The following is a 24096-nucleotide window of genomic DNA, read 5'->3' as shown; positions in this document are numbered from 1 at the left end:
GTGAGAACTGGTCAATGTTGAGCCAGATAATGCCCGGATTTATTGCTGTGGTCGGTTCCCATGATTGTCAGTGGGCAACAGGCCTTGAGTGTCGTAATCCTCATTCTCTTGGAAAAGCACATTGTGGGTTGAATAGTGATTTACTAATGTGACTCATTCTTGCAGGTTTACTAGGTCCTGAAGGAGGACACAGTGGCACTTAAAGGTCATGTTATTTGCAGTAGCCAAGTATGTTTTTCCTTCATGATTGCTGTTGCCTGCAGTATTTTATCTTAACAGATCAGCATTTGCTGCTTAATCCAAGAAATAATTTTGTGTTTTACTCATCTGAGGGCCTTGTAATTTTTGTTTTTTAAATGAAGTTAGATTAGAATTAGGAATATTGTGCATTTATTGAAAAATACATCTTTTTATCTTTTCTTCTTTTTACCTCTTTTTGTTCACCGCTCCAGAATCTGTTTAGATGTGGAGCGGTATACAAATGTTGTAAATAAATAAATTATGTTAATGTCTTTAACACAACTGTCCTTAAACTTGGCTTTTATGTGTTTAAAAAAATTCTATTGTCTAAGTATAATCTAATGAGTTTAGACAAATGTCTAGATGATATCTTCCTGTGCTGCACTGTCTGGACAGAAGTAACAGTTGTGAAGGAAAAATAATTGCTGACCACTTTTTTCTCCCCAGCACATTAGCATGGTCAACCCAATACTGGGATGATAGATCAATACAACAGCAAAATGCTTGTTTCCCTTTAAACAGTTGGGTTCAGCCATTTTTGGTTGCTTCCAGATGAGGCTTCAGTTGCACTGTCTCCCTAACTCCTTCGTGGAATTTTATGGGAGGCCCAGATGTTATCGTCTTTCACTTGCAACCCTAACATGTTTTACCACTACCACTTCTGTCATTTTTCTGACTGCAGAAAACCTGTTCAAAAGACAGAATGGCTGCACAATACTTTCTAATAGTTAGCGCTAGGCCCCTCCATCTGGCAGCACCCCTTGTTCCAGAATCCCCTTGCCCCTCCCATAACAGTTTTCTCCCTGAAGTGTCACCAACATAGGCAAAAGACAGGTACAGGGTATGGAAAACAGGATTTATTTTGGGGAATGGAGCTTAACTCATCCTTGTTACTTTAATTCAGCACCATTTTGCAGTAACAGCTGTGCAAGTAAAGCTTTTAGCAGCTTTCCTACCTGTGCACGCACGCTTAATTTCTTGCTGGCGTAGGGTCACTTTGCACCAACATAGCTTTAGCCAAAGTAAAACTGCTAGCATAGCTACTGCTTCAACAACTATTCTGAAAATAACCCATGAATCCTTGTTGGCACCATGTTCTTCCTACGAGTAACAGTTAACCAGTGGCTGTCTATAGGCATGAGTGTGTTTGAGTAGCTTTGTGGAGGTGGGGGAGGGAGCTGTATTAATGACCAATTCTGATCCATATGTGAAGTTATAGTTCCCTCATAAACTTTGTTGCTTTATTCAAAGTAAAATGTAAGATATGGGATTAATAAGATTCAAAGGCCCAGCAATGCCTTCTGTTGTAAATATAAAATGTGGTGTATATAATCTTACTAAAGAAGCTGTTTTCTAAACACTGTGGATTTCCCAGGGAGGAGCATAGATGGTGCTCTTCCTTGACCCCTCCAAAAAAGTTTCTTATGTGGGCTAAGAACTAGAGTGCCAATCCATGGCAGGAAGAAACTGTGTGCTCACTTCATATGTAGGTTGTTAGTGTTGGGGCCAATGGAGCAAGTTTTTTTTACTATGTCTTTGCAAGCTGCTCTCTCCTTAAGATCCCTGCCCCAGGGCACTTAGAACTGCAGCATGCACCTGTACTGTCTTTCCCTGTTGACTTGCTCATTCCCATGTTGTATACAAATATGAAGACTGCAAACCATCTCCTTTATTTTTCATCATGGTTGCCCTTTTGGCAATGGGAGACATTGTTTTATTGAGGCTCAAGCTGAATAGCTGCAGTTATCAGTCTTGGCTCTTTATCAAGGACAACTATCAGCCAACGTTTTGAACTAACATAAGGGCCAAACTAGATGGGACATAAATATTTGGTTGAACCTTGTGTGCTCAGTTTTTGTTTATCAAATAGTAGCCATGAGGGTGAGGCCAGCACTGGGACCACAGTGTGGATGGAGAGGGGATTTAACCCTGTCATGGTCCTGATCCAGATGCAGCTGTTTGCTCTGGGTGGAAAATTACCATCTGCGCTGCTAGCAGCTTCCTACTAGGGGCAAATAGCAGTCACGGGTGGTGGGGTGGGGAGGTAAAATCAAGACTGTGGTGGGAGCAAATCCCTCTCCCTCCCTAACTCTATGCTCCCATCCAGACTGGCATCCTTGTAGCTGCTGTTTAGTGAACCAGAACCTAGGGCAATCATGTGTTTATCACATCTAGTTTGGCCCCAAGTCAGTCTTGGGTTTGTGCATTCAACTTTTGAACATAATTTTATCACACATTTGGGAAAGTAGATTAAACAGAAACTTAAGCAAGAGAACCTACGTCCCACCATTACAGTTGTGCAATATGCTATAACCCTATAAGGGCTTGCCACATTCAGACTTTTCACGTTTGCTTAGCAGGCATACCAAAACAACCTCTGGAAAATAGTCAAAAAGGACTTCATTTAATTAGTGATATGTAAAGACTTTTGCATAGAAAAAAGGTTAACAAAATAATGAACAATTTCCCCCCTTCCAACTAGGAATAGTATTTTTAAAACAAATATTTTAAAAGTATATTTTGCATAATGTTTAACATTCTCAATGTTTATTGCTTTCTCCACACAGCAGAGAAATGAAGTGCATAATACATGCTGTGCTTTTCTTCGACTTGCCCCCCACCCAACATTAGCTCTCTAGCTTTTGAGTCAATGAATTAAGATACTTATGTTATTTCATGTTGCTGTAATTTTTTTTTAAAAAGCAAAACATTTTTGTAGCAATGCTTGTTTGGGTAGTAAGAAAATCACTTACATCCTCAACACCTTTGTTTGGGCCGGTGAATCAAACCCATACAGAAACACTGGCAGTTGCTTATATTATAGAGACTCATTCCTGTCTATTCCCGACAGGTGACCATGTAGAGAAGAAAGGACTTCCATCCTGTTAGAGAGAAGCTGCATTTTTGTTTGCAAACAGAACCAAAGCAAGTCAACTGTGAATATATCCAAATGCATATTCTCTTCAAATAGAACTAGCCTGATGCCCACACATGCACACACTTGGATATCATTTTAAGCCATCTGTTTTAAAGAGAGAGCCAAGATGCGTGAAGTTTGTTAAAGCAAGCACTGGGAAGATCAGTGCTTTCAACATTATGTCACATGTCATCATCATTTGACAAGTAAACTAGGTGAGATTAGATTAGGCGCAAACAGCCTCAAAACCTGTTTGGTTATTCCTAGATTGTAATCCTGCACACAGTTAGTTTGCTTAGATCCTACTGACGTCAAAGGACTGAGGCTTTACAGTGTGCATTTTGTTCAGGAATTGGATTCTTATTCTGGATCTCATCACATGATTCCGAATCCCTACTCTTTTCTCTCCAGTATCATTTCCATACTTGTACAGTATCATTTGCCTTAGAAAGGAAAAGACATACACGTGCACGCAAACACACCAACATTTGGAAGAGGGCAGGCACTTGCGCATTTGGACTCAGTGTTCCTCTTTCATGAAAGCTCTTTTTTTTTTTTTTAGCAATAATCCATCACCCCTCTGACGAAATAAAAATGCATAGCAAGAGGATTCATTCTACAGTCTACACATTTCTCAGGAAATGCCTACGTGGCAACATGAGAGTCATCATTTTGAAGATCACTGCTGTCCAGTATGATGCCTAATTCAAACAAAGACGAAATACCTCGTGTCCATTTTGACCAGTCTTAAGGCAGCATTGTTTTACTCTTCCCAATCTGTCTTTTGGGCTACTTGACCAGTTCATGATCTACACTTTCTGTGAAGAACTTTCTGTGGTAAACTACAAAAGTCCAAAGAAGGCTGGTGAAGAGAACATTTAGAAAGCTCCAACTTCAGTCCCCCAAGGTCGGTAGGGTTTACTGTTTCTGTTACCACTGGATTGCTGAGGACTGGCAGTTGCTGATACAGACAACGGTGGGTTGATTGCTGTAGCAGCTGCCACTGCTGCTGCTGCAGCTGCACTCGGTGGAAGCATTGGGAATGCCCCAGCAAAAGACAGAGGAAAACTCTGAGCAGCAGCGGCAGCTGCAGCATGCACAGTGGCTGAGAGTGAGAGAAGAGAGGTAGAAAGTGGTGGGACGCAGGGAGCGACACTGCCAGCAGAGGGCACTCTAAGCGTGGAATCAGCATGAGCAAAAGTGGCTGTGAGAAGAGCAGATCCGTGGGGAGGCATCTCTGATGCTGTTGAGAGTCTGCAAGGGGAGACGTCGGAGGCGTGTAGTCCATTCTGCTGCAGCAAAGCTGTAGGGAGATGGTGGAAAGCTGCCGCCCAGTGGTGAGGATGCAAAGGATGGTGGTGGTGTGCCATTGAAGAGGTCATTGCTGCAGCTTCCCTCTGAGAAGCACATGAACTGAGGTGGGAGACTAATCTAACTCTTAGAGGGTCAGATGTGTCCAGACCTTCCACCGAGCTCAGGTATCTCGCAACTTCAGTTAAACATTCTCGGAATCCAATGCTAATGAAATCCATGGCGAGGGCATGAGCATCAAAGTAACCTGAAACATAGTAATACATGCATTTAACAACTGGATGGTTTCTTGGCCTATCTTGAAAAGGGCAGAGCTAATATCCTAATTGTTTCTGGTTTTAGGCTCAGAACAAGAATTTTTTTTTAAATAAAAATTGACTTGTGTACTATTTACTGTGGGTTGGATCCAGACTTCGTCATAGACCCACTGAAATTAATGGGACTTGGTTTCAATACTTCTAGTCTGACTAAGTCTGGATCTGATCCAACCCATCATCATCACCACCATCATCAATTATGATTACTCACACACATACATGCTCACACACATATATGCCCACTAATGGGAATGCAGTGCCCTAAAGTTGTCCTTGCAACCAGACATCACAGTGGAAAAGGATTAAGATCATCAGTTCTATTCATTTCAACAGGACTTGTAAAGAAGAAGTGTTTCAGTTGAATCGTGTCTGTTGTTAACAAAAATGGTATTCTCTGAGCAGGTAAGAACAAGCAGATTGTTTTCAGTTATTGCTTAATTGGAGGCCACAGTCCACATAAAAGTTATGGTGAAATATTAAATGAAAATGCAAATCCAATAGCAATGATCTTGAATGTGTAAATATGGAAGCTCTCTTGTGATACATGGATTTAAAATATTGCAGCCTGAATCTGTAACATATTCCAATTCTACTGCAATTATTTGTCCAGGAGCTATGTATATCATGTTATGCAAAATATTAAGGCTGCTGTCCTATACATTAGGGGATGGCAACCTCCAGCCCGTGGGCCTAATTCGGCCTGTGTGGTTGCCCAAACTATCCAGTGGAGGGTTAGGCACCCTCGACAGGCCCTACCCACCCCCTGGCCTGGAGAGAGGAATCTCCAATCTCTGATCGCAGCTAACAAGGGGGAATCAAAGATTACAAAGGGATGGCCCCGCACTTGGCCAGGTATACATACATACATACCTGGAGTAAGCCCTATTGAAGACAGTGGGGCTTACTTCTGGATAAACATGCATAACATTGTACTACACAGCTGTTCATAACAACAAGTAACATTATTTGGGGGCTATTAATACAATGGTTTCTTATTTTAGAGGACTGGAGCATGGCTTTGCTTATTTAAGGACAAATTCCAGAAAAAATAGACACGCTAGTCTGTTGTAGCACAAAAATATACAAAATGTCAGCATTTCTATTACTGCCAAGAAAGTGACAATTAGAAATAAAGCCTCAAAGGAACATTAAAACAAAGGTCATTTTGAAAAAAATGACCCTGCATTCTTGCTAAAAATGGAAAGACACGGTTTCTGATGGGTTTTATTAACAAAATACTAACTCCTGTAGGTAAGTCCAATTGCCTCTCCTTGATCAATATCCAACAGGGTGCTTGTGCCCCCACCAATTCTGTTCCGCAAGGAAGACCCACACCACTTCCACAATGGAGATTTAGCACTTCCAACGGCAACCGGAAATGAGCAGAAATGGTAGTTTCTGAAACAGGGCAGGTCAGCGGAGCTCACATAAGGAAGCTCCTCCAACCTGTCCCGATCCAGAAATGAGCATTTCGGCTCACTTCAGGGCTTCCTCTAGGAAGCATTAAATCTCCATTGTGCAAGAAGTGGGTCCCACTTGTGCAATGGAATTAGCAAGAAGGGCCACTCTTACAATGACCCCTTTGGATACTGTCCCAAGTCATATAGTCTATCTTCCAATGAACTAATAGAGGCCCAGTCACCTTTTGATACACTAGCAATCAGTGTACTATCATAGATTAGGACTGTTCGTCAGGGCTATATAACCCAAGAAGCCCTACATTCAGCTGCATCCTCCAGAAAAATATGGCTCTCAAACAACATTAATATCAACCAGCATAACATGGACTCTTATGTTAGTTTTGCTGCAGTCAGTAAAATGCCTCTACTAATTTCCTGTCTCTACTCACAGAACTGCAACAGTATAGCAGACAATTACATATAGAAGGTGTGTATAGCTGGGGTGGGCAACTTATGGACCTCCAGATGTTTTGGCCTACAAAGCCCATCAGCCCTAGCCAGCATAGCCAATGGTGAGTAATCATGGGAGTTGCAGTCCAAAACAGTTGGAGGGCCACATTTTGCCCATCCCTGGTGTATAGCACTGCAGCTTTAGTCTTGGTTCACCAGACATGCTTAAGTAGGTTTGGTTTCATTTACTTACTAGCGAATGGACCCAGCTTTGCACGGGTGAAAATAAGCCTTAGTTTCATGCAGCAAAGGCTGCAAGGAAATGTGCACAGCTGTAGAAAATGGACATGTGTGAGTGAAATTATGCCTACTGGCACCACTAGGCACAGCCTATGCCATGGTGCACCTCTATAGTCTCCTGAGGGAGGGGTCTGTATACTACTTCTGCTTGTGTAAGGCTGCCCCACAGCAGGGTTCAGGGGGCAGTTGTATAACTCTGTCCCTCAGACCACTCTCTGCTGAATTCAAACTGTACTTACTGCACAGCTATGTGCTGGTTAGGATATTTGCCATCTAGTGACCAACAGTGGTACTACAGGCTTCAAACACAGATCCATGTAAATTCATGCAATTTAATGGTGTGTTTTAAAATAAATAACCCCAAGATGCAGACCCCTAGGGTTCTCTTAATATGGGTGCCAAATTTCAGGTGTCTAGATCACATTGTCTTGGCTCTATGGCACTGACAGAGACATTCAGAAAAACATAGTCTTTTATTATAGATTTTTCTGTTTCCTACATCTGTAGGAATGATGTTACACTAACCTCCATTTCTCATTTTCAAATGTTATTGCTTTTACACTTTAAGGATGCTGTCCAATGCATGCTTGCTTGGAAGGAAGCCCTGTTGAATTAAATGGGATTTCAAGTAAACCTCTGCATGGGATTATGCTTCAAGAAATGTCATGCCCTATTATATTCTAGCATGGGAGTCACTGTACCTCAAGACAAAAGCCTAGAAATGTTATGTTTCAGTAAGACAATAAATGGTGAAGGGCAACAATAATGCAAATCTTTAATAGCCATTATTTCTAGAGACTGTCACTCAAGTTGAAAGTGGATCACACTGACCAAATTCATAGTTCTCCTCCTCTAAACAAACTACATAATAAAAGTACATTCATAGCATCTCTTTTCAGTGTAAGGGGGGCACAGTTCTTAGGGGTAACTATCCTCCAAGGTTAGCTTTTTTAAAAAAAATCCAAGAACTGCTTCAGAGAGAACTCCATTCTTCGCATAGTATACATTATGTGAATTGTCACAGATACTAAATAGGTCTCCCTCATATGTAATACTTTGGTTTCCAGACAATTTGAAATAGTTCAGCAAGGGCTCATCTGGAAGAGAGACAGGAAAGGAGGGCCATAATTTTTATCCTCACAACAACCCTGCAAGATAGGCTAGACTGAAAAAATGGTGCCTTGCTCAAGGAGCGGGAGAGGAAGCTCTGCCTGGCCTATTCCCTGGCAGCAGAAGTCCAATTGTTATACATTACCACAGACATTATCTCAGGAATTCTCACTGCAACCCCTAAGGTTGTCTTCTCCCTACTGCAGATGGGGACTAGGGCTGAGGAATAGTGGGGGGAGGGGTGCATGTGCCCATGCCAACCAGTGAATTCATGCCTAAGGAGATATTCGAAATGGGGGATCCCCAGCACACATTACACCAGTATTCAATTAACCTTTCTCCCTCTAACTATCATGTACGAATAGTGATCTTTAATCTCGAAGTGCCAGTTCTTATGATGCAAAATGGCACCATCCACACAGAAGAGGGAGAGATCAGGAGGCATGGGCAAGCACCAAGGTTTGCAGACATACAAAAAAAATTATAGGGGGGAAAAACCTTGCCAGGGGTGGGATCCCTGAAGAGCCCAATGTCTGCCCACAGAATGCTGATTGACTAACTGGGGGTGAAAGGAAAAATGAGAGGGAGAATGGAATAAATATTTTGGAAAAGCACAACATGCCAGCCGTGAACAGGAACACTGCACTTTGCGACACTTTGTTGCAGGTCCCACTTGTATCTTTATTCATTTCCATTTACAAAACAATGTATAGTTGCAACTTCAAGTAATAAAAATAGCACATAATTAAACTAACCCATTACAATATGTCAAATTAACTTTTCAGCTTTCAAACAGCCCCTTTGCCTTCTGAATCTGTTGCATGCACTGTAGTTTCTCTAAACCAATGACAGCAAGGAACTTACTTTTTTATGAGATGAGAAGAGAGATTATTCTCTTCAGAAATCACATTCTGTACTGGCTTCCCAATTCCACACGGCAAACATACAGTCACACAAAATAAACACACACTGTGGATACTTCTTTTCCTACTAGTATTGGATTTCTTCTTAACTATCCAATACCCAGAAGATCCAAGCTTAGATGTTGTCCTGGTGAATGAATGGCACAGCCTAATTTTGCATGGAAAACATTCTTTCTAGAACAAAGGGCAATACATAAACAATAAAGAAAGTTTCCTCTGGATCCACTTCCCGTGGTATAGCAGCTGCATAATGAATTTTAGCTTTGGTTTTGTTTCATGCTGCACAATTGTTGCCGCAGCCCTCCTTGTTTATGTTTGGATGTTTGGGGTATTTGTTTTGTCTCCCTTGTGCCGATTTCAGTGCTCTTTGGAAACCCCAAACAAATCTCTGACTGGGCTGCCTGTGAATGAAGCCTTTACTCTCCCACAGTGTTATGAAAGCAAACACAAGCCCAGGGTCAAGTGCTTCTTTTGTCCCAGTAGTTCTTTCCCACGAGTTCAGCCCTGCCTTTAGCACTGATTTCCACTCCTTTAATCTAGAACTGCCTATCCCAGCTTGTCAAAAGGCGTATTTGCTAAGGTTTCCCTTGCTAATATTAGAAACAGTCCAAAAATCAATTCCTTACCTTTCCCGCCTGTTGCCTGGAGCATCTTCAAATGATCCACTGTCATTTGCAGGATTTCTGCTTTTTCTAATTTGGCAGATCCCTTTGAGATAAGAGGCACAAACAATAAAGGCTTAAAAGTACTGCTTGCTTTGATTTGGTATACTCTCTTTTGAGCTCCATCTTATGGTTTTAATTTTCTCAACCATTAGAGCATTCTCAGCTTAATTCTTCTATTGAGCATCTGCATCCCAGACTTTATTTTTACACAAAAGTACTATGTCACAGTATCTAGCAGGACATAAACTGTGCGTACACACTTCTTATGGATCACAGAACAGCATAGACACAGGTGACATGTATAGCAAATATAGATGTCTGCAACTTTTAAAACAGCAATTTTTAAAACAACAACAGCAGCATACAAAGAGTTACATGAAGTCTGAGAGGCACAGAAAACATCAAAGAGCACAATCCACTAGGAAGCTATTATTTACAAGGCCCAATGAAATAAATGGGAGCTGCAGAAAAGCTAGCTAGCTCTTCCCACAGTGAAACTTGTGCAAGAAAACTTCCCCATGAATTTTGCCGACTTATCAGTACAATAGTAATGTCTAAATAGTACTTTTTATGATCTGTAGCTAAAGAAAATGATACTCGACTAAGCCTTGTTTTAATTATAGGTTTCATTAAATTACTGATATCCTTTTCCCCACAGAATCCCTCTTGGGATGCCCACAAAAAGGGCATCAGGGTAATAACCCTCTCCTGCTGCTGTTTACCAGCCACTGGTATTCATGATGCTCCTGTGACCCTGGAAGTAGTATGTAGCCATCATGACTAGTAGCCATTGATAGCCTTCTCCTCCATGAATTTGTCTTTTCAAGCCATCTAAGAAGATGTAATATAACTTATCACTGATATTCTAGACACAATAATGTGGAACAGACTAAAAAAGCAATTTATGAGATTTGTCTTATCTTTAAAACTGAAAAATACAGGCAGTAGGAATGCCATGCCATTTTTAGTGGCACCACATTGAACAATCATTTCCAAAAAATGGAAGTGGGCCTTAAATCTCCTTTTGGAATTAATGGAACACAAGGGGACCAAAAAGATAACTACTAGGTCAGATAATATGGCCAACCCATAGATGCCAAACTAATGAAATTTCATAGAGGGATACATTGTCAGAACAATTTTTCCTAAACTTACATGGTTACTGTAGCTCCAATCTAGCCTCAAAAATGGGATAACTAACCAAATCTAAGGACAGTGACTGTCATTGCTGTGGTTATTAAAACGTTTTTCTCCTAAAATAACAATCTAAAAAGTTTAATTATTACCAGAAGATATTTGCTCTAGTGTTGAAAGGGGAGGCACATGCTATCCACTGAAATGTTTTGGGGTTTTTTTAAACAATCTTAGTGTCATTCCACTGATGTTCCATAAGCTGAAATGGAGAGGGCCCCCTGTGCACCCTCAAAATTTGTTCCAGAGCACTGGGGAACCCTCTAAAGCAGATTTTCAGGCAGTGCGGAGTAATTCAGGGGAGAGGAGAGAGAGAGAAAGTCCTGTCACGTTAGCGGATATCTGCTAGTGCAACGTTGGATTTAATCCTCCATGTTCATCTTTCAAAAATATTCAAACATTTAAAAAGTTTTGTAACTGCTTCAAGGATTAATTAGATTGGTGATATGAGTGCTGACATAGGTGCCCGCCACTGTTGGGATCACATAGTTAGCTTGGGAGAAAGTGACACTAGCAAAGAGCATGAGGGGTGTGGGGTAGCTGCATGAGAGATTATAGATCAGCACTCACCCACATGCCCCATTTGCTCTCACTCTCTGCTTAATAGGTGATCACGTTTAAACATATGGGTCTGCTGCTGTCAATGTATAGTTTGAGCCTAGGAGACTCCATCCAAGGCTTATTATATAGCCTTTGCAGTTCTATTTGTGGTGACAGAAGTTCCACTTCATCTCGCATCACCTCAAAACACAATGCTTTTCAATGGCGCCCATTCACACATTCAGTTGCAAATAAAGTGCACAGTCATCAAGTGATGTGGATGCATGTGTGAATCAACCCATGTCAAATAGCTGCCTGTGTTCTAATTCTAAACAACTGATCTGGAAGTAAGTTCCACTGACTTAGGAAAGCTTACTTCTGCGTTAAGTGTTCAGGATTATGATGCAAGATTCCAAAATAACTTCCTCTGAGAGCAGACTTTGAAGGCTTGGATGGAAGGCTTAACAATATTTACATGTTATGACTTATGGATAAACTTGGCAGTACTAAAATGGCTATTAGTATTTTCTTGTATGTTGGGTGGGGTGGGGGGATGTCTAGCATGTATTATTTAAATAACCAGCATGTATTATTTAAATAACTACTACAAAACATTTAGAAACATAGGAAGCTGCCTTATACCACATGCTATTTATCCATCTAGGCCATTATTGTTTGCCACTCTGGATTTTTTTTAAAGATGCATAGTGGTCGATAAATATTATGACTAAATAGGCCAGACTGGGAGAGTCTCTCCAGAGTCTCAGGCAGACGTCTTTCATCTCACTTGCTACCTGAGGCTTTTAACTGGAAATGCCAGGGACTCAACCTTGAATTTAATGCATAGAAAGCATAGCCTCCACCACTGACCTATCAATGCACAGTTCACTGTGATACAACGGCTAGAATGTTGAGTTTGAACATGGAAAGTCCAGGTTCAAATCCCCGCTCCACAATTAGTCTTCCTGAACAACATTGTATGACTCGCTTTCTCTCAGCTTAACCTACTGTGTGGGGTTGCCATAGGGATAACTGAGCCAATAACTGCAGCACATTGTACCCTGAAAAATGTTGTAGGTATTATTAAGAGTACAGTTAAGTTTGGCAATAATCTTGTTCTGAAAAGTCTATTCTCTTTACTGGAGGAACTGAGGACACCATTTAAATATACTTCAACAAACTTCTATTTCTGCTTAAACTCTGAATAGCTTTGGTTGGCTGCTATACTGCTCATCTTCATAAAAGTTTAAGCAGAAATAATAACTTTTTCCTTTGAGGAGCCAACTGAATGTATCTAGCAGTTATAGAAGTTTGTTAAAGAATATTCAAGTGGTATCCTCAGTGAAGAGAACGGACATGCCGCTTTCCTTTGGATAACGCGGATTGCATAAAATCAGAATACTGATAATATTTTTGGAAATTAGATATTTTAGGGACAATCAGTGTTAAACAACATTATGTCATGGGGCATGGCAGGTCATTACAAGGTTGATTTCAAATGTCCTTCACATTTTTTAATTATTTGTATTAAGCTACTACACACAGTATGTTGGCGTTTTATAAGTCTGGTGTTATCCTAGATAGTTTGCTAAAATTTTACTTCCCTTCTACTGCCTCCCCCTGAATTACAACTTGTACTTTCTCAGAGCTAATCTTTTCCATAGACCCAGTACAAGCAGTTTTGGTGAAGGGTGAGTAATAGCTGCCTGCTGCTGGGTAATTTCCAAGAGCTTTGGAAGCCTTGTTTTATAATGTTTGTGGTTTTCAAGAAGTAAACAATGCAACAGGACAAACAACTGTTGTCTCTTGTCCCAGTTTCTTTGACTAGCTGAAAATACCTCCATTCTCCCATGCAGTCAAAGCCTGCTAAATAGGGCTCCTTTGCAAGTTGCTCATGGTATAGTGTCGGTAGCATGAATGGTGTTTTGCCTGTTCGTTGTCAACTCTTTACATCTACTTCATGATTAGCATTGTGTCTGCATTAAAGGTCTGTTACATGTAGAACATACCCTATCTGCTTTACCATCTAGAATATACACCATACCCCCACCTCCTGAAAACGGAGAAGGCAACTTTACAGCACCCAGAGAACTACATGTGGCCTAAACTACAAATGCTTGTTTTCCTAAACATGGTATAATCCTCTTAAAGGAACACCACTCCTTCCAATAGTGGATAGAGGTGTTGCGTGCCGACAGAAATAGAACCAAAATGGGGTCAGTGAAAAACAAGAGGACAGTATCAGTGTGCTTGGGGAGAACCTCAAGCTTTGCAGTAGTACAAAGATATTTTTAAAAAACCAAACCTAAAGCCGTAACCCAAGCCCCCCAAAACAAGGAGGGTTGAGCATGCTCAGTAGTTATGGAATGTTGAATGTCAGTTGGAAAAGAAACCTGGAAGACTCACTGGGGTGGAATCGAATGGAGTATTCTGGAGGACAGCATGGCTTAAATTGCTGAAACCCTGAACAGCAGCATTCCTATTAGAAGGGTAGGATACATCGCAACACTTTGTTGAAGGTTCCACTTCTACTGATTTAAGTCACAAGTTAAGTTTCAAAAAAGTAACTGATGTATGTTGCTTACACACATTATAACATAACATTCATGCTTTCTTATGCATATGCAGGATATCTGTTCAAGATACTATTTTCAAAACACTCCAAAGCAGTTGCAAAGAATTTCTGTTAATCTGGTTCAGATTAAGGCTGAAACCCTATACACACTTACCTTCTATGAACGGGACGTACTTCTGAATAGGCATGCATAGATTTGCGCTGTAAATTGTCTTCTGATTGTAATCTCAAGGTTGAAATTCTATTTCCTGATTTTGGACCTGTTTATACCTTTTGGACAAAACCCCCTCTTTTTCTCCCAAGGATGTAATGACCTCTCTCCCTTACCTGAGCCTATCTTCAGACATGATCACAATTGGGTGTAGGTCAGCCAATGAGATACTAAAAAATCCTAAAACTGATGTGGTTGTTGAAAGACTTAATTGATAGGTTCTCTTTTCATATTTAGAATTGATCCAATTACCATATTTCTAAAATAAAAATTCCTTCAGTTTGTATAAGCCAGTGACTGCCATGAGTTTTAATTTTCTGCTTTACATGTAGCATAACTCGCTTACACCACCTAGAGTGTTTCCACCAGTACCTCCTAGTATGGTGTACTCATCCCCTGTTGCTCTCAGCTTTCGGCACGCCATAATCAGGAAGCTAAAGACCAATGATTTTAAGAGATAACTAAAATATAGGACCCTGCTCCAAATCTGGAGACTAAGGTCCCTATTATCCCCTATAGTTTGATGATCCTATGAATTCAGTGAGAATCTTTGTGCTGAAGCGTCTTTTTTTTTACCTTGTGCTCCAGCAACACATGCTTTTGTAGGATTCGGGAATTAATGTTTATGAATGGGATTCTGTGCAATACACACCTGACATTTTTGTGAGCTGCCTTGTTTTATTCTTTAAAAGGTGGGATAAAAATGTGTCAATAAAGAAACCTTATATTTCCTGCTTTCCCTGTGACTCTTTTGAATGAGTGTGCACACACATTATATCAGAACACGTCCTTCACAGAAGTTCTGCAAGCACAATATAAGTTTCTATTGGCCTCTCCTCATGTGATCACCCTGGGAAAACTTGCATTTAAAATGTGCTTTTCCACACAGATCACTTCAAAGAGTCACAGCATGAGCAACAACTGTTATATCACAATAATTTCTTTGTGCAGATATATACATATACATATATAACAGGTTGTCTTAATGGCTCTCTTATTAAAAACTAAACTAATTAGGCTATTTTAACATGGCAGATTAAATTATAATATAATTTAAATAATACATCAGAAGAAGAAAAATATAATGCTTTTAAAAGATTTATCCAGAAGGGTATTTGACATATTTTTTAAACTATAAGGAATAAAGCACTTTAGAAACAAAAACAAAAAGCTAAAAACCACTACTGGAATTCATAGAAAGAACAGAGACAACATGGGCACTATTGCCCTTAAGGGAACAGCAAAACAGAGAATGGAAATGTTTTTCAGCTTTCTGGAGGATTTTGCTTTTAATAGTTTTGCCACAACAAAGCATTTTATTGAAGTGCCTCCTCTGCGCCAGATCAGGATACATCAAATCTTATTTTAATGAGCTTTATGAAAGACTCAGCATAACCAGAGGAGATGAGATACAGAATGTTTTTATTTAATTATTTTTGCTTACTTGTTTTTCAAAAGCAGTTGGAACAAGCCGCCTCAGTTCAGATAAACTGTTATTTATACGATCACGACGCCTTTTTTCGATAATCTATTTGCAAAACAAAAGCAATGTATATGTGTACTATGTATAAGCTGTAAAGGTACAGAAAGGGTACAAACAAAACAACGTAACAGATGCAACTGCTATATGTAAAACACAGGGGCGTGTGGGGGAGTCTTACCCCTCTTCTTTTTTTCCTGGCCATAATCTGAGACGTTGTTGTAGGAGAATTTGATCGGATCACAGAACTGGCACTGTGCCTGAGGAACAATTGAAAAGGCATGTCAGGTGCTGCATCCCATGACATTACTTCTGATAAAGATGTAATCCCCCCTGCCTGTACACACATATATACATGAACTCTTTAAATACTCAGTAAAAACTGAACATAGTGAAAACAAAACTTTCATTAGTTCTCTTTACCCCCACCACACCATCTCCTTTAGATTTGCTGGCAAAGAGGTTTATTAAGAAGAGTCCTCCCAAACATACTTCACTGTCTGAGTTCAGCTTGGAAGTATGAACACTTCACTGAAATCAACTTACTTCCCGACTGCACGTGCCCAGGTGTAAATTACTTTATTCCAACAGACTTGGACATGAAGCCTTGATTGTTTCTTTGAGGAACCTTTGGTGCCCATCATTCAACAGAACCATAAGGCTTTAACTTTCAACCCATCAGACACTTCTGTTGAGCAAGCTCCATTCACTTCTATAAGGCATCCTCAGTTACTGTTCCTTACAGTGGACAGTAGCTTAAACCGCTAGGCTGCTTTGAATCTAAGGCAGTCAATCAATTATCCTTACTTGTAAATCATATTGCTTTAGTTAACTTCAGTGTGTCCAACTGACTGCAATGGCAGCAAGTTAGCATTTTAAAATAATTTCCACTAGATCATGCCCTTTAGTTTTAAAACAATAATTGCTATTATGTAGGACACATATATTATCTGGACACCAACAAAGAGAAAACTTGTTTGTATTGACAGGCCTATATATTTAGATAATCATTTCTGAGATACTACAGGCCCCAAAACTTGCTTTTCACACACACACACACACACACACACACACACACCCCTCTCTACCTGCTAGTATTTTCCTCCTCTACATTTAATACAGTTACATTTTTGCCTTTATTCAGACAATGACATTAATTGAAATTACATTTTCCCTTAGGCCAAAGATCCCCAATCCACTTAACCCTAAAGCAAACTTATTGACTTTAAGAAGACTACTCTGGAGTAAGTGGCTTGAGGCTTAAACTTTAACTGGGGTAAGATTTACAGCTTGCACATTAAATCTGAATTTTATGAAAGTAATTAAGATTAATTGTCCAGCACTAGCCAGTCTGATTGGGAACAGGACTGAATTACTATCTCATACCATAAATATAAATTAAACTGGCTAACATTACATGCTACTACTATGTTGATGCCCTGAACAAGGTATTTAATACAGGTTAATTTAAAATGGATAATAAAAAATGACTGGATTAATTGCATCATGTGAGTAACACCTCTTTATACTCCTTGATCATACTCTGTCTCAGCAAACCCAGAAAAAGAAACAGAATTGTACAAGTCAAAGGGACTTAGTAATTGACTTTGCTGCTATGCGTTTTTCAGTTTCTCTGTTGATGAAGATCTGAAGATTTGGTAATACTAAATTTCTTCAGCTGATCTATGAACTAAAATTTTTCAGTTGGTTGACAACCTTCTTGTAAATATATCGTGCTTTGCTCTGACAGTTGCCTTTCTTCAACCACGCACATCACACACACCTCAGGGTCTGAGGATTGTTAGACAAGCAGTGAAACAATGTACAGTAGGAGATGGGCTGAAGCATATACCCTGTTCCACTTATCCCAACATTGCTCCACCTCTTGTTCTGAAGCAAATGTAATCGAGACTGAGTAAAATAGTGTGGAAGCTCCATCGACCTCTTTCCTCTGTCTTAGATTCCTTACCACCCTGTCCTTTCCAGCAGACAACCCCAGATCATCTGCTGGGAAGATGATTTCCAGTGGATCCTCTTTCTACTGACAATGACCTACAGCGCTGCACATCTAAAAAGGTTCTAGCAACACATAGCCCTGCTTAATGTTATCCAGTACAGACATCCCATCCAAGTGCACCAGAGCAGGTTGTCTGACATCACCTATTTCAAGGGGTGTTTCTGATTTTAAAGTCTTTATGGCAAGGTGTTGCAATTCCACATTTGCATATAATTTACCAGTTCTATCACTACTGCTATTACTTAACACACATTAATTGCCAACAGCGGGCAAGACACAGACGTAACACTGTCTCTTTCCCCTCCTATCCTCCCTCCCCTTTTGTTTGCTCAACATCCAGCCCTGAAGTAGACTTCTAGTGAAACCAAAAGCTTGCTCATTATTGAATGATTTTATAGTTGGTTATGATAAAGATATACTATGCTACTGTTGCTGTTTGGAGATATATATATATATATATATATATATATATTTCTCTCCCTCTCTGTCTGCCCAGACAGCTTACCATCTTACACAGAATTTGCATAAACACCTTTCCTCAAATTGAAATAGGTAAGTCCCACTGAAACATGTTACCAAGAGGAATTTTACAACTGGGAATATCAGTAAGAGAAGGCAGAGGTTATTGGAGAGTTTGGTAAAGGAATAGTGAAGCCAGAATAAGGTAGCAGACAGTCCAGTAACTCTAAGGCTGCAGTGACCCTTGATCATGACTTAATAACGTAACAGAATATCTGTCCCATAACACAGTATGAAGGCATTTGCCAGTTGGATGGTAGGTATATAAATTTAATTAAATAACTCTGAGTTCAGTACATGAACTCGGGCCCCATATGTCTGGGTTCGATAAAATGGCACTTCTAGCACATTATGCTTTTCAGTAATTCCCCCATCCACTTCTCCATTCCATCCCAACAAGAGGAAAGAGGGGTTGGACCCAGACTTAGTCATACTCAGAGTAGACCCACTGAAATCAGTGCAGCTCAAGTTAGCCTTTGATCTCAGTGGGTCTACTCTGAGTATGACTAAGCCTGGCTCCAATCGGAGGTGTCTTCCACATTTTCAAAAACAAAAACCTTCCTTACCCGGAGTAATTGTTTTCACTCCCCACGTCTATCGTCTCGTCCATATCGCTGTCTGAGGTAGTGTCCTCGCAAGGCCGCTTCATCGTGGCCAAAACAGACAGTCCAGCTTCCAAATCAAGAGACAAATAGCAAGAATTCGGGCTTTTTGTGCGTGTGCTTCTTTCCGTTTAAATTCCCCTGTGGGGCCAGTCTCCGGATCAAGTCCGCGCTCCCCCAGCCGGCGCCAGCTAAGCGAATGGTTTTTTGAAGCTCTTTCCCACGCCGCAGCTCAGCCTCAAGCCCGAGGCCCCGCCCACTCCTTAAGCCCTGCCCCTCCCTCTCGAGTGAGCCCCCGGATTGGGAAGGCAGAGGAGTGAGTGACGGGCCTCCTTGCCAAGCGCTCCTGTGCGCCTCCCCATTGGCGAAAGCGCAGCAGCGGTCTCCGCGCCAAACCCTCCCGGGTGCCTTGGAAGCGTGGGAAAGCCCCGGGCACCTCCCGCTCGCCAGGGCGACAGGAGGGAAGGGGGGCGGCGGGCGGCCGGGAGGCAGCTCCGCGGAGGAGCCTGGCTGGAGGCGGGCGGGCATAGCTTGCGCTTGAGCCGGGTCGAAACGGTTGCTTCGGCTAGCCGGCTTCGCGGAGGGCGCAAGCGAAAGATCAAGAGCGGCGCACCGTGCAGCCGGCGAAGCAGCCCACGCAAGCAGCGCGCGCTCTCGATAAGCCAGAGCTGGGAGGGCTTGCGCGGCTCTCTGTGGCCCAGCGCTGAAAGCGCTGCGCCAGAAATGCCGGGTGACGGGTGTGGGGATCGTAGCTGGCCGTCCTTTATATGCCAGCATCTGCGTATACGGAGGCATCACGGGGGGCGGGGGGAATTGGGGGCGATTTCTCGAGGGGGCGAACTTCGTCCTAGAGTTAGATTTCTGATCGATATAGATATATAAAGTGGGGGCGGGCTTTTCGTCGGGAAGACTTGCCCCCCTCGCCCCCTTCTGAAACCGCGTGTAGGGCAGACTGATTGGGGTCAATACATGTAGGGTTCCAAAAAAAAAGAGTACCCCCGCCTCACAGACCCCTCTCAAAAACTGCAATGGAATGAAGCGGTTACTGTAAACACACAAGGCCTTCTCTTTGTGCTTTTATAAACTGAAAGAAGAGAAGAGAAGAGAAGAGGTCACTTTCGGAATATTGAATTCCAGAAATTTGCGGGGAAGACGAGAAGATCGTGGAGTGGGGAGGATACATCAAGAGTGACTGAATGGCTTATAACCGAAGCACCTCGAAATGTCACTGGAGCGCGAAACATACAATTGGATCTGGAAAAGAGGAGTTGAGATGCTAAGTTCTTGCACAGTTTGGAAGTGGGGTCCTTTACCGATGTGCTTGTGCAATATTAAAAGGAGGCAGCGGTCACAATGAAAAAGCGTAAGACCGACACTACACCTCGTGTCATACTGATAGGATCCCATCGTGGTAACGTTATATCCCTCTTGCTATTTATACCTGATAGCGCACACAGTGACGTCTGCTGTGAGCTACTGGATAATACGGAATAAAAAGTGGGGAATACTACTACAAAAGTGGTACATGGGCTATGTAATGTGCCCCAACAGTTATCGGTGCACTTCAAGTCAGCACTAGTGTAGCTCTAGTCTAAGCAGGCAGCACTGGCTTATTCTGACATGTGGAGTATTTCAGTTTAAGTGTTTAAACCAAGGTTCATCCTCCCGCCCCACTTTTGTTGCGTTATAGATGCTTGGTGTGTGTAACTCTTGGGATTGTCCTCGCATCTTTTATCTGTTCATTCGCTGGAAGCCTCTCCCATCTTCTTGTCGGCGCCTTCCTATTTTCTCTTCCAGCTCAACGCTTGGTTCGCAGCTCAACCCCCAACCCGGTTTTGGGTTTTTTAAGAACAAGGAAGAAAGAAAGCGAAATGCTTGCATTTCATCCCGTTTCATCCCACAGAAGCCAAGAACTCCAGTTGGGAATGGGGCTGAAACGGAAGGTGGGTGCGCTGAACTGAACTCGCTCCTCTGAACTAATGAAGTCTGGGTGGATGTCATCGCCCGCCCGGTGGAAACGAGTAGACGAAAATGCATCATAGTCACCCAAAGCAACAACATCTCAGGGCTTAGGGATGAGATGGGATGGAGGCAGGAAGAGAAGAAAGGGGGCGGGAAGGTCTCCCACTATTTACTGCTGCTCACGCCGCTACTGTTGATAATTGGGAGGCTGTTTCTGATTGTTACATTATCAGTTTTGTCGTAAGCGGCCTCGAACGCCTCGGAGTTAAGGCGGAGTCTAAATGTGTTCAAAGAATAAACAAATAATGTCAATACCGTGCGGTTGGGTGTGTTCTTCTGAGTCTTCGCCTACAGCAAGAGCGGTCACGGAACAAGAAAAGAGAGGCGCACAAGGAAATTAAAGAGGAAGGGGCAGAGAAGAGAACTGGGGAGGATGAAAAAAGAGCAGACAGGAAAGTGAGCGGGAAGTGCAGGGGACGCGGGCGTGTGGGGAGGAGATAAGAGGGCCGGGCGATGGACATACAGACGATAGAAAGGAGAAACCGTAACAGTGACGGACAAATGCGGGCGCTCGGGGAGAGAATCGGGCCGGGGGACGCCCGCTGGCAGAGGCGCGAAAGAGGCGCAGGTCGAGGGAGGGCCGGGGCTGCCTTGGGTCTCCCGTTCGTGTCGCCGGCGGCGGCGGCGGGGCGGCCTCCCCGTGAGAACAGAAACCCGACCCGTTTCAGCTTGGATGGCTCTTGAAAGGCAACCTGCACCGCACAGTCACCCGGCAGCCTGTCGGGCATCCGCCAGGCCCGTCTCCAGATGGGTGATGCTGCCCGCTCCCTCTGCCTGCGTAGATCGTCCTGTTTCTCTCAGACCTCTCCTGCTTGCCAAACACTGCCCCGCCAGCCCCGGGCGGCGGCGGCGTCTCCTCCACCCGCCCCCTGCCAGAGAAATGGGATGCCCGCGGGCATCCTGGCCAGCCAAACGGATGGACGCGAAAAGGAGTTTGCAGCCCTAGAGGACATTATAGTGGGGGGCGGGAATGCGGGGGAACAACAGTAACTGGATTTTGGCTACCCTCCTAAATGGAGATGTGTTTCACTGAAACAAATGGAGGCTTATTTCCGAGTATTTGGGATTGAGTTGACAGAATCAATCCGCTATTCACGCCCCTCGCCTTGGCATAAGTCGTTTTTGAGAGGGGAAGAGTTGGCGCTTCTTCTCCCCCTCCCCTTCCCCCTCCTTGACTGCCAAGTGAATCCCTTGCCCTTCTTTCTTACTCTCCCCAAACATGAACAATGTTAATCAGCTGGCAAGCCGAAATCCATTGCCTGGTATCTACGATTTGCTATAATACGCTGAGAAGGGAAAGTACAATGCGGCCTTCTAAATTAAAAATAGAAGCAACGGGGACTGGAACTGCAAGTCATTGCGGTGCAGGCTCAAGCCTGGTGCGGCCTGTTCCCGTTTTCTAGGCGAGAGGCTGGGCTGGAGGGCGATGATGTCCGCTCAAATCCCTGGTCAGCCGGGAGGCTCACTGGGTTACCTCGGCCTATCCCTCTCTCGACCTAACTTACCTCACAGGACTGGTAGGAGGATGAAAGGGCGGGCGGGACCTCATGTCTGCCTCCCTGGGTCCCCTGGAGGGTGGGTGGGATACCCATGTAATAAATAAACCTTAGTATGTTACATAATTCGGCTTTGGAGAACAGGCCATAAATATTCGTCTCATGCCCAATACAACATTAAATATCTCTCGTGTCAAAGGAAATGGGATGTCTTTCCAATAATAATAATAATGATGATGATGATGGATTTATAAGGCCTTTTAAAACACTGCCTGGGAGTGACTTCCCTAGTGTGCTAGATTAGGTGAGCGAGTGGCAAATTCTTCACAGGCCGGGCGCCCGCTGGGGCAAAACAAGCGCCTTGGTTCCATCCCGCCACTTCTCAGGGCGGCGCGCGGCGAGGGCTTCGTTTCTGTGGAGGTTTCTGTCCCTGAGGTGGCGGGGTGGCGGTGCGCGCGCTGCCGCGCCCCCGAGTGAAAGAAAAGACAGGCGATCCCACCCAAGCTTGAATATGCGCGCGCACGCGCGCCGAAGGGTTCCAAGGGGGGATCCCTGCAAGGGAGAAAGAGAGCGCGCTGGGCGAGTCTGGAGGGTGTGGAAGCGTGAGGGGCACGCGGGCGCACGTAGTAGGCGTGCAACAAGAAGGGAAGTGTGTGGCGAATGCATGGGAACTCAATAATAATAATAATAATAATAATATAAAGAACTAGGAAAATGGCGCGTGGGAACGCGTGTAATACGTTAAGGAATCTTTTAAAGGTTATACAAGTCAGCGTGAGAAATGGAAAACACACTCCTAAAGGCGAGGAAGAGTTGAGCGCGCGGTAGCGTATGTACCTCAAATGTGCGTAAAGTAAAAGCAACAGCACACACACTCGTCGGAGGCGAATGCGCATAGCGAAAACCAGCCAGAGCACATGGTGTGTGATTGGTCAAAGGAAGAAAGATTGGGTGCGTGGCTTAAAAGCTCGTGTGTATGTGTGGTCACGCGTGTAAGTTGTTAAAGTGGGGGAAAATATTGTCCGTGAAATGATTAAAAAGTGTGTGTGGGGAGAAACTGTGTTTTCGTGGGTCATAAATTAAAAGTGAAAGAAACGTGGCTGTGAGCGCGCGCAATACGTTAGAAAAGAAAGGCTTACCAGTTCTTCTTTCACCAACGCCCCAGGCTGTGTAATTATATATAGTGACATGTTGCATGTTGGTCTTTCATGTGGCTGTTGTTACTGCGTAAAGGAACTGTGGGATTTCATGCCTCATTGCCTCTACGGGGACATCCTTTTCATGCTAATGTTTGCAGAGTTACTAAAAACTGCGCCGCTACTCAGACACAACAAAAGCAACCGTCCGCCTTCCCCCCCTTAGCAAAAACAAGCGGTAGTTCTCAGGGTTTTTAAAAACATCCCCCACAATGGGCTGATTTAAGAACTAGACACACAAACACACAGTATGAAGATCTTTCAAGGAGACTGAAGGAAAGGAGCATGCGGTGGGAGTTTGCAGTTCAGGAAGAAAGCGGTTCAAAATCCTGGAATAGGGTTTCTTTAAAATATACGTCCGCAGCTTTTCATTTTAAAAGCTTTCACTTTTGTTTTTGATTGTGAAAAGCGAACAAGAAAAACTCCGATGCTTTGAGAAAACGCATTCATGGAAAATTCCAATCGTTTTTAAAATTACTGTTAAAGCTGCCATCCTAAACACACTTACCTGGGAGTAAGTCCCATAGGACTCAATGGGATTTACTACCAAGTAGACACGTCTAGGATTGCAATATTCATTACGTTATATGGTGTTATTACCATTCCTATTGCTT

General features: G+C 42.8%; 1 protein-coding gene across 1 annotated transcript; it reads right to left on the bottom strand.

Annotated features, from left to right (window-relative positions):
• Window positions 1-1029: 1029 nt before the first annotated feature.
• HEY2 (hes related family bHLH transcription factor with YRPW motif 2) lies at window positions 1030-23871 on the bottom strand. Its single transcript, XM_084827458.1, has 6 exons — window positions 23426-23871; window positions 18733-18838; window positions 15812-15890; window positions 15595-15678; window positions 9595-9676; window positions 1030-4715 (listed from the first exon to the last, which is right to left on the bottom strand). The coding sequence occupies exons 1-6, from the start codon at window positions 23481-23483 to the stop codon at window positions 4036-4038; spliced, it is 1089 nt and encodes a 362-aa protein (XP_084683584.1). The 5' UTR covers window positions 23484-23871; the 3' UTR covers window positions 1030-4035.
• Window positions 23872-24096: the final 225 nt, after the last annotated feature.

The sequence above is a fragment of the Heloderma suspectum genome, chromosome 1 (assembly GCF_057233095.1).
Source record: "Heloderma suspectum isolate Gila_16-S chromosome 1, 16-S_ref, whole genome shotgun sequence".
Taxonomy (NCBI): domain Eukaryota; kingdom Metazoa; phylum Chordata; class Lepidosauria; order Squamata; family Helodermatidae; genus Heloderma; species Heloderma suspectum.
Note: the sequence above shows the minus strand (reverse complement) of the source record. Positions and strands in the feature narration are given on the sequence as shown.

Bases quoted from the DNA above. Each gene is read 5' to 3' on its own strand.
- HEY2 (XM_084827458.1), bottom strand. From the start codon at position 23,483: ATGCAACATGTCACTATATATAATTACACAGCCTGGGGCGTTGGTGAA. The intron at 18,839-23,425 runs GTAAGCCTTTCT...TTGATTTGGAAG, and splicing joins CGTTGGTGAAAGAAGAACTG to CTGGACTGTCTGTTTTGGCC. The intron at 15,679-15,811 runs GTAAGACTCCCC...TTTTGCAAATAG, and splicing joins CCAGGAAAAAAAGAAGAGGG to ATTATCGAAAAAAGGCGTCG.